Source organism: Orycteropus afer, unplaced genomic scaffold (assembly GCF_000298275.1).
Source record: "Orycteropus afer afer isolate SDZICR_OR568_19922 unplaced genomic scaffold, OryAfe1.0 scaffold00006, whole genome shotgun sequence".
Lineage (NCBI taxonomy): Eukaryota > Metazoa > Chordata > Mammalia > Tubulidentata > Orycteropodidae > Orycteropus > Orycteropus afer.
The window spans coordinates 19,520,587-19,537,533 of NW_006921593.1; the positions used below are offsets into that span (position 1 = coordinate 19,520,587).

At 57.9% G+C, this 16,947-nt stretch overlaps 1 protein-coding gene across 1 annotated transcript; it reads right to left on the reverse strand.

Moving 5' to 3' along the window:
- Positions 1 to 7,079: 7,079 nt before the first annotated feature.
- On the reverse strand, positions 7,080 to 16,508 carry CAPN10 (calpain 10). Its single transcript, XM_007943415.2, has 12 exons — positions 16,347 to 16,508; positions 13,998 to 14,129; positions 12,786 to 12,982; positions 11,812 to 12,029; positions 10,344 to 10,485; positions 10,037 to 10,203; positions 9,661 to 9,902; positions 9,183 to 9,385; positions 8,814 to 9,069; positions 7,585 to 7,784; positions 7,435 to 7,480; positions 7,080 to 7,364 (listed from the first exon to the last, which is right to left on the reverse strand). Exons 1-12 carry the CDS (start codon positions 16,506 to 16,508, stop codon positions 7,080 to 7,082), a joined length of 2,250 nt encoding a protein of 749 aa, XP_007941606.2.
- Positions 16,509 to 16,947: the final 439 nt, after the last annotated feature.

A 16,947-nucleotide genomic window follows, 5' to 3' on the forward strand; every position in this document is an offset into this window, starting at 1 on the left:
ATCAAATGCCTTTTCTTCATCTATTGGTATGATCATGTTCTTCTCTTTACTTACGTGATGGATGATGTTGATTGTTTTTCTAATGTTGAACCATCCAGTCATACCTGGTATGACTCCCACTTGGTCATGATGTGTTAGTATTTGATATGTCATTGGAGTCTGTTGGCTAGGGTTTTGGTAAAGGTGTTTGCATCTCTATTCATGAGGGATATTGGTCTGTAGTTATTCTAGTGGTATCTTTGCTTGGTTTTGGTATCAGGGTTAGGCTTGCTTCATAAAACGAATTTAGGAGGATTCCATCCTTTTCTGTTCTGGAATAGTTTTGAGCAGGATTGGTATCAGTTCTTCTCTGAATGTTTTGTAGAATTCTCCAGTGAAACTATCTGGGCCAGGACTTTTTTTCTGTTGGCAATTTTTCATGACCTGTTCAATTTCTTCTGTTATGTGTTTGTTCAAGTTTTCTACCTCCATACTTCAGTAATGTGTTTCTAGAAACCTGTCCATTTTAGGTTTCCAGATTTGTTGGAGTACAGTTCTTCATAGCATCCTGATACTATTCTTTTTATTTATGTTGCTTCTGTTGTGATGTCACCTCTTTTGTTTCTTACTCATGGTATGTGCATCTTCTTCTTTTCCTTTGTTCAGTTTGTCAATGGCTCGTCAACTTTATTAAACTTTTCAAAGAACCAACTTCTCGTCTCATTGATTTTTCTATCTATTTTCTACTTCATTTATTTCTGCTTGATTCATTATTCCTTTTCTTCTTGTGACTGTAGGGTTTTTCTTTTTCTGCCCTCTTTCTAATTGTTGGAGATGTTGGGTTAAGGTGTTGATTTTGGCTCTTTTGTCTTTTTTGCTATAAATTGTCCTCTGGTCACTGCTTTTTGCTGTGTCCCAAAGATTTTGGTATGTTGTGCTTTCATTGTTATTTGATTCAAGGAATTTTTTAATTTCATTTTTTACTTCTACTATGCAATCATTTTTGAGGAGGGTGTTGTTCAGTTTCCATGCATTTGCTCTTTTTTCTGTTGGTCTTCCTAGTGCTGTCTTCTAATGTTATAGCACTGTGATCTGAGAAGATGCTTTGCAGTATGTCAACATTTTTAAATTTATTAAGGCTTGGTTTGTGGCCTAACATATGGTCTATCCTTGAGAATGTTCCATGTGCACTGGAAAAGAATGTATATTGTGCTGTTGTTGGGTGAAGTGCTCTGTAGATGTCGATAAGGTCAAGTTGGTGGATTGTATTGTTCAGCTCTTCTGCATCTTTGTTGAGTTTCTTTCCAGTTGTTCTATTTTTCATTGAAAGTAGTGTATAAAGTCTCCCACTATGACTGTGGAGTCATCTATTTGTCTTTTCAGTTCCTTTAAAGTCTCATTTATGTATTTTGGGGTTTCATTGGGTGTGTAGATATTTATTATTGTTGTGTCCTCCTGTTCAATTGATCCTTCAGTCATTATATAATGTCCTTCCTTGTCTCTGATAGTCGTTTTTGTCTTAAAGTCTTTCTTATCAGAAATTAGTATTGCCACTCTTGCCCTTTCTTGGTTGCCATTTGCTTGGTATATCTTTTCCCAACCTTTGATTTTTAGTCTATTTTTGTCCTTGTTCTAAGGTGTGTCTCTTTTAGACAGCATATTGATGAGTTACATTTTCTTATCCAGTCTGAAATTTTCCGTCTCTTGAGTGGTGCATTTAATTCATTGACAGTTGGTATATAGACAAGTATGAATTTATTGATGTCATTTTGTTATTTTTTTCATGGTGTCCCTTATTTCTTTGTTCCATATAATCCTCTGTGCTGAGCTTGTTTTGTTTATGAATCTTGTTATCATCTTCTTCATTTGTTTTAGTATTTGCTAAGTATTTGTCCTTCTCCTCTTTTTTATTTTGATGCAAAAGTTTGTTATTTTTCTTTGAGGTTACCCTGTGATTTATAATTTTCTTCCCAAGGTTAGAAAAGTCCATTCTATCTTGCAATTGTCTTGACTTCCTCACCATTCAGAAGCTCTGTAACTAAACTATTTATTCCCTCTTTTTTGTTTGTACTTGTCCTCATTCACCGATTGACATCTCTGGCTCCCTCTTGACAGTCTTGTCACCTTATTTGACTTTGTATACATCTATAACTGGTTGGTTTTGGGTTATATCACCACACACATGCTTTTCAAATGCACATAGGAACATTCACAAAGACTGGCCACATGCTGGGCCTTAAAATAAGTCTTAATAAAATGAAAAGGTTTACACCTACAGAGCATGGTCTCTAAGTACAACAGAACAAAGTTAGAAATTATTATCAAAAAGATACACAACATGTGAATCGTGCCCAATTCCAAATATTTCTAGGTTTTAGAGCAAGGACATACCTACAAATAACTTACTGGTCAAAGAAGTATTCAAACAGAGCTTGGAGCTGAACAATGGGAACACAACTTATCAATATTTGTAATAGAGCTGCTGCAATGCTCAAAGAAAAGGGTATAGCTTTAAAAAAAAAAAAATTATTGTGATTTGGGTGAGTTTACAGAGTAAATTCACTTTCCATACAGCACCTCACATACATTTTGTCTCATGACATTGATTGCAATTTCCCACAATGCAACAGCTCCTCTCCCACTTCCTCCTCATAGTTATCTCTGCCCTGTGTCCTTCCCTCCCATGCACTCCTGTCCCCCGAGCTGTCTCCCTGTGCATAAACAGCCCTTTTATTCTCCCATGATTCATCTCTCCAAGGAGTGTATCTACCTGATGTAAATGTTCAGCTCATATGCCTGTCTTTTGTTTGGCTGGAAGCCACAGGAGAGGGTTTAATTCCAAACCTGAAGAGCAGCTAGGGACTATAGTCTCAGGGGTTCCATCAGGCTCATCAGACCAGCAAACCTGGTCCCCCTCCATTTTTTCCAGTAATTTTGAGTTTTGTTCTACATTGTTCTCCCAGAATAGTGTATAGCTTTAAGATTTATATTGGAAAAAACAAAAGGTCTCAACTCATTGACCTAAGATGCCACCTCAGGCATCCAGGAAACCAATTAAACCAAGTAAAGAGAAGACAGGAAATAAGAGTGGGGATGTAACACAATCAAGAAAACAAACACCAGAAAAGCAGCAACACTTTGCTTCTCTGGGGCAGTTCCACTCTGTTCTCCAGAGGTGCTGTGAGTCGAGATCGACCACAGCAGTGGGTTTGCCTCAAGAGCACTTCTCAACACTGACCTCCTCCCTGGTCCAGAACACGCACCACGCCCCACCCCCCAGGTATCTGCAATAGCCTTCTACTTGGTCCCCTACCCCCAATTCATCCTTGAGATGTCAAACAGATTTCAAAAGCCGTATCAGGCCCTACTTAATATCATATCTTGGCTCCCACTGCCCAAGAGATTAAGATCCAAGCTCCTCACCTGGCCCCTGAGGTCTCCTCTACCTCTTAGCCTCAGCCCTGGCCATGTTTTCTGACCCCAATCCCACACTGCAGACACAGAGCTTCTCATCATGCCTAGGACAGGCCCCAGGAACACCCTCCTAGCCCCGCCTCCACACCTGGCAGATCCTGGCCTGGTTGAGAGGCACCCCCCATGTGCCCATCTGTCCCTTCAGAGTCACGATTCTCAAGAGAACCTGTGTTTGGATGGTCCTAACAGAGAGTGTGTGCACAAATGCAGGTGGGCCGGCTGTCTTGGCCACATCCCCAGCTCCTGGCACCTGGCCTGCCACCCCATGCACGCTTTCAAGTGTCTTTAGAATGAAAGCCCTGTGGTGAGTGGACCGGTGGAAAGCCATCTGTGGACCTGGCTGGTCTTTTCAGTGGGGCTTAGAGGGTAAGGAATGAGTCAGTGACAACTAGACACTGAAAGGCAAACGGATGCCACAGGTGTCCATCATCACACCACCCCAAGGGCCACTGAGCCCTGCCCCGCCCACTCCACTCTGTCCAGCCTCCCGCCCAGGAAGCCCTACCTGGCCCGGCCCCCTCCCTGACACTGGCTCTCAAGGCACAAGGATCTGGACACTTACCCCAGGGTCTGTGCCCCCAGGCCTGGGGGAGGAAAGGTGAGGCCGTGACAAGAGGTCTGGGGATCAGGAGAGGGTTCCCGCCAAGGAGGCACTGAAGAAGCAGGAAGTGATGATGTAACCCCAACAGGTTGCCATGGGGCAAAGTCTGCTGGAAGGGGCAGGGAGACGTGTACACACCCAGACCTGCCAGGCTAGATCTGCCCAGGCCCCGGCCACCTGAGGGCAGGGCAGGGGCCTCATCTTCACACTGCAGTACAGGCGCCGTGCACGTCCTTCCAGGGCCAGGACTCCGAGGGCAATGCCCATGAGTGCAGCCAGGAGCGTGGACGTGGGGCAACACTGTGAGTGCGGCCAGAGCCCTGTCATCACCCGATCTCACCCTGACCAGAGTGCAGAAAGGCCAGCCATGACTCAGGGTCCCACAGGCCTGGCTGGGAGGGCGCCTCCTGGGAACAGAAGTAGGTCCCAAATGCCCCAGGAAGGGTCTCCATCGTCTGATGGTTGGTGCTAAACCACACCTGGCAGGTGTCTAGTGGCCAAAGGACACTGGATGGCCTCACAGGCCAAGAGGCTGATGGTGGGAGGGCTGGGGGCTGGCGAGCACTGGCCACTTCTCAGTGTCCCCAGAACCCCACTTCCCCCGGCCCCAGTCACAGCTGCCTTCCCCTAAGGGCTGTTTTCATTTCTGGTGGCTGCAGCCCTGCCCCAGCTCCACCTGACCTGGCTGGGGGAGGGTCAGCAGACGTGCCTCGGTGTCTGCCGAGCCCCAGGGACCCCTCAGCTCAAGGACCCACAGGGAAGCGACAGGAACCCTGCTCACCTCCGGAGGCCGGGGGACAGGGGCAGCTGGCAGCATTTTACTCTCAGGGCCTGTCTGGAGGAGCCCCAGCCACCCTGTTTGGAGGGGTGGGGCTGTCAGGGGTGCCCCACAGGGGCACTTGGGCTTTTGGGCTTTCACGTAAGCCAGCGGTACCAGGGACTGATTGGTTGGTTGAGGGACCGGCAGAGCAAACAGGGAGGGTCCCAGGAGGCTGAGGCTGAGGCTGAGCTGGCCAGTCGAGGGCGCCCTCTGGAGGCTTCCTGGGGGCCCGGCAGCTGGTGGCCCTGGGCAGAGGGAGCAGCGTCTCCGTGGCCTCCCGGCCCGTGAGCCCACCTCAGAGCCAGCTCCTCCGGGGAGCGCAGGCAAGGCGGCAAGGCTACAGACCACGGGCAGGCCCCAGTGTGTCCCAGGGCAGCCCGAGGGGTCAGGCGGAGGCCGAGGTCCTCCCCAGACTCAGCCAGGGCACCCACATCCCCGCATCCGACCAGCCATCGGGACAGACAGCACAGGGCAATTTGCAGGTAACTGTTGCCTCTTGGTGCCATGTAGGAAGGACGGAGTCAGCAAGGCCTCCAGGAGTGGAGGAGAGTTCTGCCGATTGAGTGACATGTGATATGTGACACCTGCTGGCGCTTACTCGGCCCCATGCAGGATAGGCCAGGCCACATCCACTTGGAGAGCCCAGCCTGGTGGCCAAGGCCTGCATGCCTTCAGACTGTTCCCTGGGAGAGCCCACCTGCTCCCCTCCCCGGTAAGCCTCTGTGGAGTGAGCCTCTCTGGAACCGAGGAGTTGGGGCTGTGGGACTCGGAGCTGGCCAGGACCTTAACACTGGGGCCCCAGGTCCAGGGTGTGAGCTGTGCAGACAAGAGAGCTCCGAGGGCCGTGTCTGGCGCTCTACCACAGTGGCAGACCTGGCGTCCACAGCCAAGGTCAGCCCCCCCCCCCCCGCCAGAACCAGAACCTGGATGGGACGGGGCCACTGGCTGGGGCCCTGAAGACTTCACTCCCACCTGTGAACGGATGCATGGGGCCCACCCCTCCACACAGACAGCGAAAAGCTCTCAGGACACACCCACCCACACAGGTTTCTAAGCAGGACCGCTCGCTGACCAGCTATCTGCCCACCTCTGCAGTAGGTCACCCCACAATGTGTCCTGAAACTAGTGCCTTCCTGGGTCTTGGTCCCCAACAAAGAGAGACCTCAGGAAGGACCCGCCCAGACACATGGCATGACCCACAGCCCAGCACCTGGAGGCCCTGGCACTCACGGCTGCTCTATACTAGTCAGCAGAGGCCAGGAACCAGGGAGAGTGGAAGGAATGTGTCCACAGAAAAGAACCTCCCCCGGGTCATGCCATGGTGCCTGATATGAGAGAACTGGGAGTGCTGAACCCAAAAGAAGGCACCCACTGCCCTGCTGGGTGGGGGCAGCAGGCACAGGCCCATGAAAAACGATGCCAATAACCACACGGCAGTGGGGGGAGTTGGGGAGTGGCCAGGTCTAGAGCCGTGCAGACCACTCCCCCAGCCCACCCAGGAAGGGCCCAGCGAGTGAGGGACAACACTGAATTGGGACTTCTCCCATCAGTGATCAGAGCATGACCCCGGATCCCTGGCCTCACTCCTACCTCCTGCCCCTGGGGACCCTCCAATGCCAGCTCTGGTGGGCTGGGATGCAGATGGCCCCACCCAAGGACACAGAGACAGGTCACCTGGGAACTAACACTCCTCCCGACCACCCTGCATTCCAGGGAATCTGGCCAGAGGCAGGGAGTGTACCCACTCTTCCTCCCAGAGCTCCATGCTCATGAGGCCACCGCCTCTCCCATCTGCCGCAGTCGGCTCCCTTCCCAAGACCGGCCTGCCTCCCCTGGCCTCGCCTCTGGGCCATTGGTGGAGCCCTCTGGCCGGCCCCCACCCCTGGAGAGCAGCCCATCCACATCTCCACCCCTCCTCCCTGCTCCACCTGCTGGGGCTGTACTCATCCCCCTCCCAGATGGCACCTCCTTAAACTGACTAGGGCTGCGGGCAGGACAGGCCCGAACCCTCCTGTTCCCCTGTAGCCAGACTGACAGACAGCTGACTCAATGCCGGGGCCACTCTGAGCCGGGTCATCTGTGAAGTGCCTGGTGTCCGCTTATTTATTTACAAAATTACCTCTCAAAAACACCTCTAGTAACAAATAGCTTTAAAGATTAAAACAAGGCTTGTCGCAAGGCGCCCTGTCTGCCTTAAGGCCTCTCTTAAGATAAGATGGTCGGGGGACATGGTGAAGCTCCCATCTGGGCTTGGGGCTCCAAGCTGGGGTTCCTGCCTCCCTTGCAGACCAGGCTTGGCCCCAGGGCCTCTGGGCAGCCGGCAGCTCCCTCTCCCGGGTCCTGGGTCCCTTTGCCGCTCTCCATGGCACAGTCCCTTGCACCATCAGGTGATGAGACCGCAGAGCCAAGGTGGGGGTACTGTGTGCAGACGTCCTGGGCCTGGTAGACGTGGCTACCCTGTTGCGTCTTCATCACGGCCGTGAAGGAGGCCTGGGGGAGGAGACAGTGAGGCTCGGGTGGCCAGGCACGTGGCCAGCCCTGACCCCCAGCCGGTACCTACCTCCTGAAGGAGCTGCCCAAGCCTCTCCCGACTCTGGAGGGACCGCCTGTGGGAGAGGACCATCAGCCCAGGCCAAGAGCAGCCCTGCCGGGGCAGTGGGCTGGGGGGCACTCTGACATGCGATGACCTCACACCCACACCAGGGCCCACCTGTCAATCCTGGTCGCTATGGTGACACTGAAGGCTGCCTCTGTGTCGGGCAGGTAGGTGGAGGGCACCACTCCGTAGGTGCCCGCAGGCAGATGGCACAGCTGGCTCACCTCCAGGGCATGGCGGTGAGGCACACAGCTGGACAGAGGCTCCCGGTGCAGCAGGGAGGGCTCACCCTGGCTCTGGGCCCCGTCGGGAACCTGGCAGGGGCAGGGGCTCTGATGGGGAGGCAGCCTGGGGCTGACATGGGCCCCACAGCCATGGGGGTGCACTGCCCACCTTCCCCAGTATTTCGCCCCCTGCCAGGGCTCTGGGTACCGCCCCACTGCAGGTGGGGCAATCGGCCAGGGAGTCACTGGATTGCAAGCTGCCCCCCGCCCACCGGCCAGGGCCCTGTGGGAGACAGACGGCGTCCTCAGTGGGGTCGCTGCCCTAGCTGCGCTTAGGTCACCAGGCCCAGCCCCACAGGATCATCCGGGCTCCCATCTTCCAGGGGGCAGGGCTATCGCCCTCAAAGAGAATGCCGTCCTCTGCCGGACAACCATGGGCTCTCCAGGGTCAGGGGTGTGGTCGAGTCCCAGCTAACCAGGAGGCTCTGGGGCAGCCAGTACTTGCCAGTGTGCAGGCCAACAAGACCTAGGTAAGTGGGTGCCGATAGGCAAACAGCTGAGAGGCAGTGCCCTTAATGGACCAATGGGTCACACCCACAACACGGTGGGTCCCCAGGCATAAGACTGATGTGAGCTTGGCTTCCCCCCCACCCCCACTGGTGCGGGCACGGCTCCACCCATCACATTGTGGAGGGCTGCGTCCAGCTCAGCCCACAACACTGGCAGGGGATTGGGGGGCGTGTGCAGCTCCACCCACAACACTGGTGCAGACACGGCTCCGCCCACAACACTGGGTGGGGGGCGCATGCAGCTCCACCCACAGCACTGGCAGGCGTGGGGCCGTGTGCATCTCTGCCCATAACACTGGTGCAGCAGGCTCCGCCACAACAATGGCGCGGGGGTGGGGGTGGGGGGTAGGGCCCACGTGTGGCTCCACCCACAACCTGGAGCGAGCGCAGCTCCGCCCACAGGCCTGGAGCGGGCGTGGCCAACGGGCTTTCGGTGCAGTACATGCCTGCTCCAGCGAGCCCAGCCTTTGTCCGGCCGACGGCGCGGCCCGAGACAGGCTTGGCAGCCCTGCCGGCAGGCACAGTGGCCCGGGAAGCAGAGCGGTCTTGCCTGGAAGACGTGGAAGCCGATGGGGTGGCAGGCTCCTTCTTGGCAGTGCTGGCGCAGCGTGATGCGGACGCAGCGGGCGCCCCCGCCGGCGGCCACGGAGAAGGGGAGGCAGGGGTTGCTGGGGTAGGAGGCGAAGTTCCTGCTGCCGCCCGCCGTCTGCCCGGCCCGCCAGCAGCCCTGCAGCCGCACGGTCTCCCACTCTCCCGCTGGCAGGGTGCCCCCAGGGACTGTGCTCCTGGGGGCCAGCTTGATGGCACTGAGGGAGGGTGACAGGGGCCTGGCTGAGGGCTGGGCGGGCAGCCCGCCCCCAAATGGACACGAGCCAAGGCAGGCTGGGCCCACAGCCCCAGGACCCCAAGAGGCGCCCACCTGAGGGAGACCCTTCCGGAAGAGAAGGCCCGGAGCAGGAACTGGCCCGGCACGTCCTTGAGGAAGGTGCTAGGCACGGCCAGGTAGTACCCAGGGGAGAGCTCACAGCGAAGATGCACCTCGCGGTCGTACGCGTGGGAGGCGGTGCCCGCCACGGGGGGTGCCGACAGGACTGCAGGCAGGCTGACCCTCCGCTTCTCCACCTGGGGCACAAGACCGAGGCCTGTACAAGCCAGTGTCCCCCCAGGGCCTCTCGCAACAGGAGCAGGGCAGCACATCGAGGTCACAGGCCCCTCTTCATCTTTCCACCAGCAGGGGCTCCATCTCCGCCTGCTGGCCAGCGGCCCACAGGCTCCAGTCTACAGACCCTCCGCAAGGCCCGTGCCCAGATGGATAGGACCCCATGACCGCCCTGCCCGGCCGGCCCTTGTCCATACCTCATCCCTGACCCCGGGTGGGCAGGGAGTCTGGGCGTTACCTTCCACACATGGAGGCCCACAGCCTGGAGGTCCTTCCCAGGAAGGCGGGCTGGGCCCCGCGGGGCATGGGGGTCCCTCGCCCGGGGCCTCTGGAGCACGGCCAGGCACACCTCGCTGGGCTCCCAGACCCGCAGCCAGAACTTGGGGTTACTGGGGAAGCTGCTGTTGTTCCGGCACCCCCCGGCCGACTGGCCTCTGACCCAGGCCCCCGGCAGTGCTTGGGTGTGGCTCAGCGCCCTTCCTGTTGTGAACAGAGTTCTATCAGCTCTGGGGACAGAGCCTTGGGCCAGCAGCCGGCAGGACTGAGGGCAAGAGGCCCAGTGACCGATGGGCACACCAAGAGGGGCCTGAGGCAGGGCTGGGCATTCCTGTCACCTGAGTAGAGGCTCTGCAGGTGGCCGTCCTCGGAGACAGGGAAGCCAATGGTAAGCTCGTCAAACTCTCGAAGGAATTCGTCCGCCTCCACCCAGAACTCCCCTTCCTGCAGCTGGGACAAGAGTGCCGCCGCCACCTCCGCCTCGACCCGGCTCCACCCTTCGCCCCTGGAGGGAGTCCTGGGCTCAGCCAGAGTGTCCCCAGGACGGACACCCAGGCAGACAGCCCAGGGGCAGCACAGAGCGCGTCCCCAAGGCCGCCCGCCCCTCCTCACCAGCTGGGTGGTGCCGGCCCTTCTCGAACGCACCCTTCTCTCCAGGGCCCCCGCCAGCACCGCCGGCCCCAGGGGTTGTGGACGCACAGCAGCAGGACGCCCTCGCCGGCTGCGCTGCGGAACTCCTGGACATCCGACACGACGAAGGCATGGAACTCCCCCAGCTCCGGGGTGCCTGGGAGGGACAGCGCGCTCACTGCAGGAAGGGCCCGGGGCGCCAGACCTCGCAGGGCCAGAGCTCGCCACTTACTGCCTCTCCAAGGCGTGCTGTGCAGGGCCCGGGCTAGCTGCTGTACATCTCTGAGTGCAGGTGCCTCTTCAGCAAGGGCAGAGCGTGGGAGGGTGTGGGCGGGGCTTGGCCAGCACCCAGGGCTGAGGTTAGCCCTCCCCTCCTCTCCTTTCCCCTCCCCTCCCCAGGGCCTCTCCCTCCTGGGCTGCCCCAGGTGCCACCCTGGCCTTGTCACAACTCTGACATGCTGACGTCATCAACTGTCCTTGACTGGCGGGATCTGCCCAGATATAGGGTACGCGTCCCTGGACAAAGATGGCGTACCACTTGGAGAGCTGTGGCCACATGGGGCGGCCTCTTCCCATTAGGAAGACAGAATGGCCTCAACAGCAGTGGGCATGGCTTTTATTTATTTTTTGGTGGACATTGTGATGCATCAACCTTTTCCATGCAGTGTTATTTACAACCCCCAAAACTGGGAAGACCTTAAATACCCAACATGTGGGACAGGACTGAGAAAACCTGGGCCGATGCACCGATGAAAATGTTTACAAAGCACACGCAGGAGCATGAACACGACACGCAATAAAAACAATATAAACCACACGTTTCTTAAAAACAGAACGTGCACTAGAATCAAGAGAGGGTTTATTTGTCTTTTTTTTCTTTCCTTTTCTAACATAATCTCTGTAATGATCACAATACATTGCTGTCAGATGAATTCCGACCCACAGCATCCCTAGAGGACAGAGTGGAACTGCCCACAGGGTCTCCAAGGCTGTCAATCTTCACAGAAGCAAAGCCCAAACCACACCCACTGCCGTGGAGTCCATTCTGACCCACAGCGCCCCTAGAGGACAGAGTGGAACTGCCCACAGGGTCTCCAAGGCTGTCAGTCTTCACAGAAGCTGACTGCCCTATCTTGTAGGGACTGGTAGGTCTGAAGCACTGACCTTTTGGTTAGCAGCCAAGCACTTAACCACTGCATCATTAGGGGTCCTTTTAATGAGTCTGCATATCCCTAAAAGGAGCATGCGAGTGTGTCTGGGCCAGGCTGCTGGACACTGTGCAAACCTGCTTCCAAGACGGTCCAGGTGACAGCCACTAACACAGGTCCTCACTGCATCCTGGTGGCCAGCACCGGCTGGGGGCCTACACCTGTACAGACTTGGCTCCCTCTCGCCACGTGGTCCTGACAGGCTGGGGTGCACCGTCAGCGTGTGCCTCCCGCTGCATGTGGCCCCGCACCCCCACCCCTGGCCAGTCCCTCACCTGCTCTGGGGCCGAGCACGGAGCAGCTCAGCAGACACTGGTCCTTCAGGCAGAGCAGCTGCTGGAGGGTCCTTTGTCCCCAGGTGTCAGGCCTGTCCTGGGGGCCACTGGCTTTTGCTAAGTCCTTCAGGTTCCATCTTTCTGCCAGGCCGCCGGTCAAGTCCACCAGAGCGTCTGCCACCTGCCCTGCCCACAGGTGCTCATAGGACCCGTGGAGCCTGGGGCGCACACAGCAAGCGCACTCAGTCACCGGGGGGGCTCCTGCCTCGTCCTCCTCGTGTCTGAGCCCGCTCTACCCCATCTGCCTTCCCCTCACTGCCTCCTGCCTATCTCTGCCAAGTCTACACATCACCTCAGAAGGCGGGGTGCCCAGTGTTGCGAGCCCCCACATCCTCCCTCATGCTCCTCCTCCCTCTCAGCACCGGCACAGGCAGGGAGGCCCTGGAACAACCTTGTCCCGTGCATGACAGTCACATGCTCTCAAAACACAGCTGTCACCTGGGACTGTGTGTGGACCCAGGGCCAAAGTAAACAAGCGCTTATGAGCCCGGGACCCCGCCCTCCCCACCTCAGAGGCTGGCCCCAATGTTCCAAACAATACATGGAAACCTACACCCTGCTGGGGTTTACAGATACTGAAAGGAGGAAGTCAGTGGTCTTTTTTCTGTCCCTCCCCCCCCAGGCAGGCAGATTCTCCTGAGAGTGGGCCAGATGGGAGTGGAGGGGCCCTGGCAGCCCTGCTCTGGCCCCTGCAGTGATTGGCTAGACCTTCTGCAGCACCGCCCCACTAGGCAGAGACCTTCCCCTGCTCCGCCCCCTACAAAGCAAGGGCTTTCCGAGCCCCGCCCATGCCTCCCCTGCTTACTAGGCCTAGACCTTCCCCAGCCCCGCCCCATACTTGGGGCGGACCTTCTCCAGCCCCGCCCCCTACAAGGCAGGGACTTTCCCAGCCCCGCCCACGCTCGGCCGCGTACTTGGCGTAGACCTTCTCCAGCAGAGGGAGCCAGAACACATCCTCACTCTGGCAGCGGGAGAAGCAGAGTCTCCCAGCAAGACAGGGCAGGCGGTCATCCACCGTCACCTCCACCCAGTGTCCGAACTGCCACACGCAGCAGGTGAAGCAGCCCCGGTACGCTGGGTCCGGCCAGCTCGGCTGTCCCGGGGGAATGACCTAGGGGCACAGGGAGTGCTGAAGGAGCATGACAGACAAGGGGCTCCCCAGTGCCCTGCAGCAGAGGCCAGTGTCCCGGGAAACTGAGTCCCGGTGGGAAGTCAGAAGCCGCGAGCCAGGTGTCTCCCAAGGCTGCCAGCGGACCACTTCGCTCTCCTGCCTTGGAGCCAAGTCCAAATCAAAGGTGGCTTCTGCAGGCAGGAGCAATCCTATGCTGAAAGACTGGCTGCAGATGTGTGCCCAGGGACGGCCCAGAGGCCACCTCGTTCACTGCCCCTTACTGGCCAGGAACACGGTGACGGCAGTTTCAGTTGTAACATGTATAAAGAAGTCAGGGGTCCCAGCTCACAGGGCTGTGGGCACAAGAGCCAGCAACATGATGTGGCTGCCTCGGCCAGTGCTGTCACTCGGCGACTGGGTTCAGCCACCACCACTGCTGGGGAGAAGCCGTGAGAGCCCGCGGGCCTGCACCGCGTCTGCCATCACAGACAGTGAGGGTCGCCTGGTGCAGCTCACTTTCTGGGCATGTTGTCGGGAGCGACCAGTCCTTGGAGGAAGATCATGCTGCGTAAAGCAGGGGTCAGTGAAAAAGGGGAAGACCCTCAACGAGATGTGGCCTGGCATAGTGGCCCTGACAACGGGCAGTGTGGATGCTGTTATACACGTGCTCGCTGTGAGTCAGTGGTACCTGACAACAAGGTCACTTACACCACACAGTTCCCCAGCTGGCCCTCCTCTAGGCTGGCACCAGTCAGCTGTCCTGACCACACGGAGAACCCGGGGCGCAGAGGGCAACAGGACGCCCCCAGGGACTCTCCCAGGCCAGCAGAGAGGCCCCTGCTTTGCAGGGGGGAGAGTCTGCCTGGGGGCGCTCCGTGATGTGACAGTGGGGTCCTCACACTGTCAACTAACCGCACAGCCGAAGTCCCATGCTGGCCGGAAGCCCACTGCCGCGTTTCCCGCCTTTGGGAGCTGCTCTCCCGCAGGCCCACCCCGCGCCCGCAGAGGCGCACACCTGCTCCAGGAGGCGCCGGCGCTTCTGCAGCGCCGCGCAGGCGCACAGGAACCAGCAGTCTCCCAGCAGCCCCTGCTTCACCTGCCCCTCCTGGGGGCGGTCGGGAAACAGCCGGGGGGCGGCACAGATCTCCTGACAGGAAGCAGAGGGTCCAGTTAGATGGGGCCTGGGGTGCTGGCACATGAGCACCAGGAGCCAGGCCACGGACCAGGCTGCTCGTCCTTGCTGCCTTGAGAGGGAGGGGAAGGTGCTGGCTTCTTACAACCATTGTCCTTGAGCCCCTCCTGGCTTCAGACCCCCGTCTCTCCTCACCTTCCTTATTGGCAAAACCCCCAAACCTACGTTGACTCCTGTCCCCCACCCCGACCCTGGGTGACTCCTGGCCCCCACCCCGGACTCTGGGTGAATCCACCTCCTTAAAACAGCTAAAGCTTGGTCTAGAAAAGAGTTTCACCTCAACTCACGGCAGCAAATCCCCAAGGGTCCTCGCCACTGCTGGAAATCCCAGAAGCTGGTGGCCACGTCCCGGCCATTTCTCCCCGTCCTCTAGAAACGGCCACGCCCCCTGCCCCCCCTTGCCTCAGCCTCTGCTTCCTCAGCCTTCACCTGCCCCTCCCCCTGCCCTCCTGCCCCCTTCCCCAGCCCTCCCAGCTCCTCCATCTTTAAGACGTTAACCCACCCCCACCCCACAACGCCCAGTTCTCCCCTCCAAAAACCAAACAAACTGCGACTGATGAGCCAAATCTGACTCATAGTGACCCCTCCTGGGGTTTCCAAGGCAGTATCACTGTGGAAGTAGATTGCCCAACCTTCCTTCCGAAGAGTGGCTGGTGGGTTTGAACCACCATACTTCTGGTTAGCAGTCAAATGCCTTAGGCACTACGCCACCAGAGCTCCCATAGTTCTCCCCTAGGATGCCCCATTTCTCAGCTTCCCGCCAGACCCTTCGAGGTCCTGAGCTGCGCCCCTCAGCCCACCTGCCTGCCTGAGCGTGGAAGAGTGAGCCCCCAGCACAGCACTCAGGACCCCTCACCCAGCTGCCAGGATGGAAATCCTGACGTGAGGTTTGATGCCTGTCCCAGCGACTCCTGTTTCCAAGTGGTCACTAAGACTAGTAGCTCTCCAATTCAGCCATGCCACAGCCCGATCCTGACCTCCGTCACACTAACCTGAGCCACCTCGGTCCTCCAGGGCACCGTGGCAGCTGCTTCTGTTCCTGCCTGAACCCCAGTTCCCAGCCAGCCGCAAGACAGACTCTACAGACAAATTCACTCTAGCCACCCTCTACCAGCCAGCTGCCATCAAGTCACTGGCTTGCGGTGACCCTGCGTGTCTGAGCAGAACTGTCCACAGGCCTTCAATGGCTGACCTGCCGGAGTAGACAGCCAGGCCTTTCTTCCACAACGCCTCTGGGTGGTACTGCAACCTCCAACCTTCAAGTTAACAGCTGATTGCATTAACCACTGGCATCACCCAGGGAATCCTACTGCCCTCCCACTGCACCTAAAACCCCATTCCTTTGTAAAATAACCCCCAAATTCCACAAGGATGTTCACGCTCTGGCCCTCGCCTCCTCTCAAGTAGGCTGCCTCCCAGCCTCCCGGAGCCAATTTAGTCACCAGAGCCCAGCAGACCTGGCTCCTTCAAGGGTTGGTTGACCATTTGATGTCTGCTCATGCTGCTGCCACTCAGGGTGGCAAAGCTGTTCTTTAGTGGTCTTTTCTCCGAAGATAAACTGTCACGAAGAATATCAAGGGAACTCTGGTGGCGTAGTGCCTAAGGCATCAGACTGTTAACCAGAGAGCTGGTGGTTCATACCCACCAGCCACTCCTCGCAAGGAAGGTGGGGCAATCTACTTCCGCAGTGGTACCGCCTGGGAAACCCAAGGAGGGGTCGCTATGAGTCGGATCGACTGGACGGCAGTGAGTTTTGTTGTTGTTGACCTTTCAGAAGCAGAACGCCAGGCCTTTGGTCTGAGCCGCCTCTGGGTGAGTTCGAACCGAGCTGAACCATTTGCTCCACCCCCGGAATCCTACACCAGAGTTCTCAAAGGCGTGGCCACGACCTCGTCTCGGGTCCTTAAAGATGAGGCTGGGGTCTGGCACGTCCTGAATGGCTGCAGAGGGAGCTAGAAAGAGGGGCGGAGGGCGCCCAGGAACCACTTCTGGGGATAAAGGCAGCCGAGCTTGCCTTTCCCGAGTTCGCAGTGGCTACTGCAGGGCAGACCCGCTGACCGCTCATCCACGTCTCCCGCTCGGTCCAAGCCCCGCGCCAACCAAGCCCCGGAAACGCGCTTCCTAACCTGCACCCTGGCACGGCCCCCGGCTGCCCGAGCCCGCCCGGCCTACCTGGGGCCGCCGCCACGTAAAGTCCTCCCGGAACTGGGTCAGTGGCGTGGAGAAGCTGAAGAAAAGCGAGGTATCCGAAGCCGGGAAGGCGGCGTCCCGGAAGAGTTCGGGCGCCGGCGTCTCCGCCGATGCACCCGCATCTTCGGGGACCCGGGCTCCCATCTGCAGCCCGCGCCCCGCACAGGTCGCGGCCGAGCGGCTTCCCCAGGCCAGTGAACTCAGGGTCGCGGCCCCAGAGGGACCCCAGCCGGTCCCCGATGCCCCGCCTCCCCGCCGCGCGGGGCAGCCCAGCGAAACCCGCCCGCCAGCTGCCCGTTAGGGGTGCCGGCCATCCCGTCGCCCGGGTAACCGCCAGGGGCAACCAACCAGAGGCGTGTCTCGGGGTCACATGACCCATTGGTCACATGACGACCGCACTTGCTCAACCCCGCCCCATGCATCAGGGGCGGGACTCCAGAGCTCGCTCTCACGAGGCTCCGACGTCTCTTCGCTTTTTGTCCTTCCGGGTCCTGGCTGGAGCAGGAGCGGTCTCTGCTGAGGTTCACACGTGGAAGCCTGTCGGACATCTCGTCCTGGAGGTGAGCTTGCTCAGGCCGAGCAC

Bases quoted from the DNA above. Each gene is read 5' to 3' on its own strand.
- CAPN10 (XM_007943415.2), bottom strand. From the start codon at position 16,508: ATGGGAGCCCGGGTCCCCGAAGATGCGGGTGCATCGGCGGAGACGCCG. The intron at 10,204-10,343 runs GTGCGTTCGAGA...GACTCCCTCCAG, and splicing joins CGGGGGCCCTGGAGAGAAGG to GGGCGAAGGGTGGAGCCGGG. The intron at 7,785-8,813 runs GCAAGACCGCTC...TGCCCCTGCCAG, and splicing joins TCGGCTTCCACGTCTTCCAG to GTTCCCGACGGGGCCCAGAG.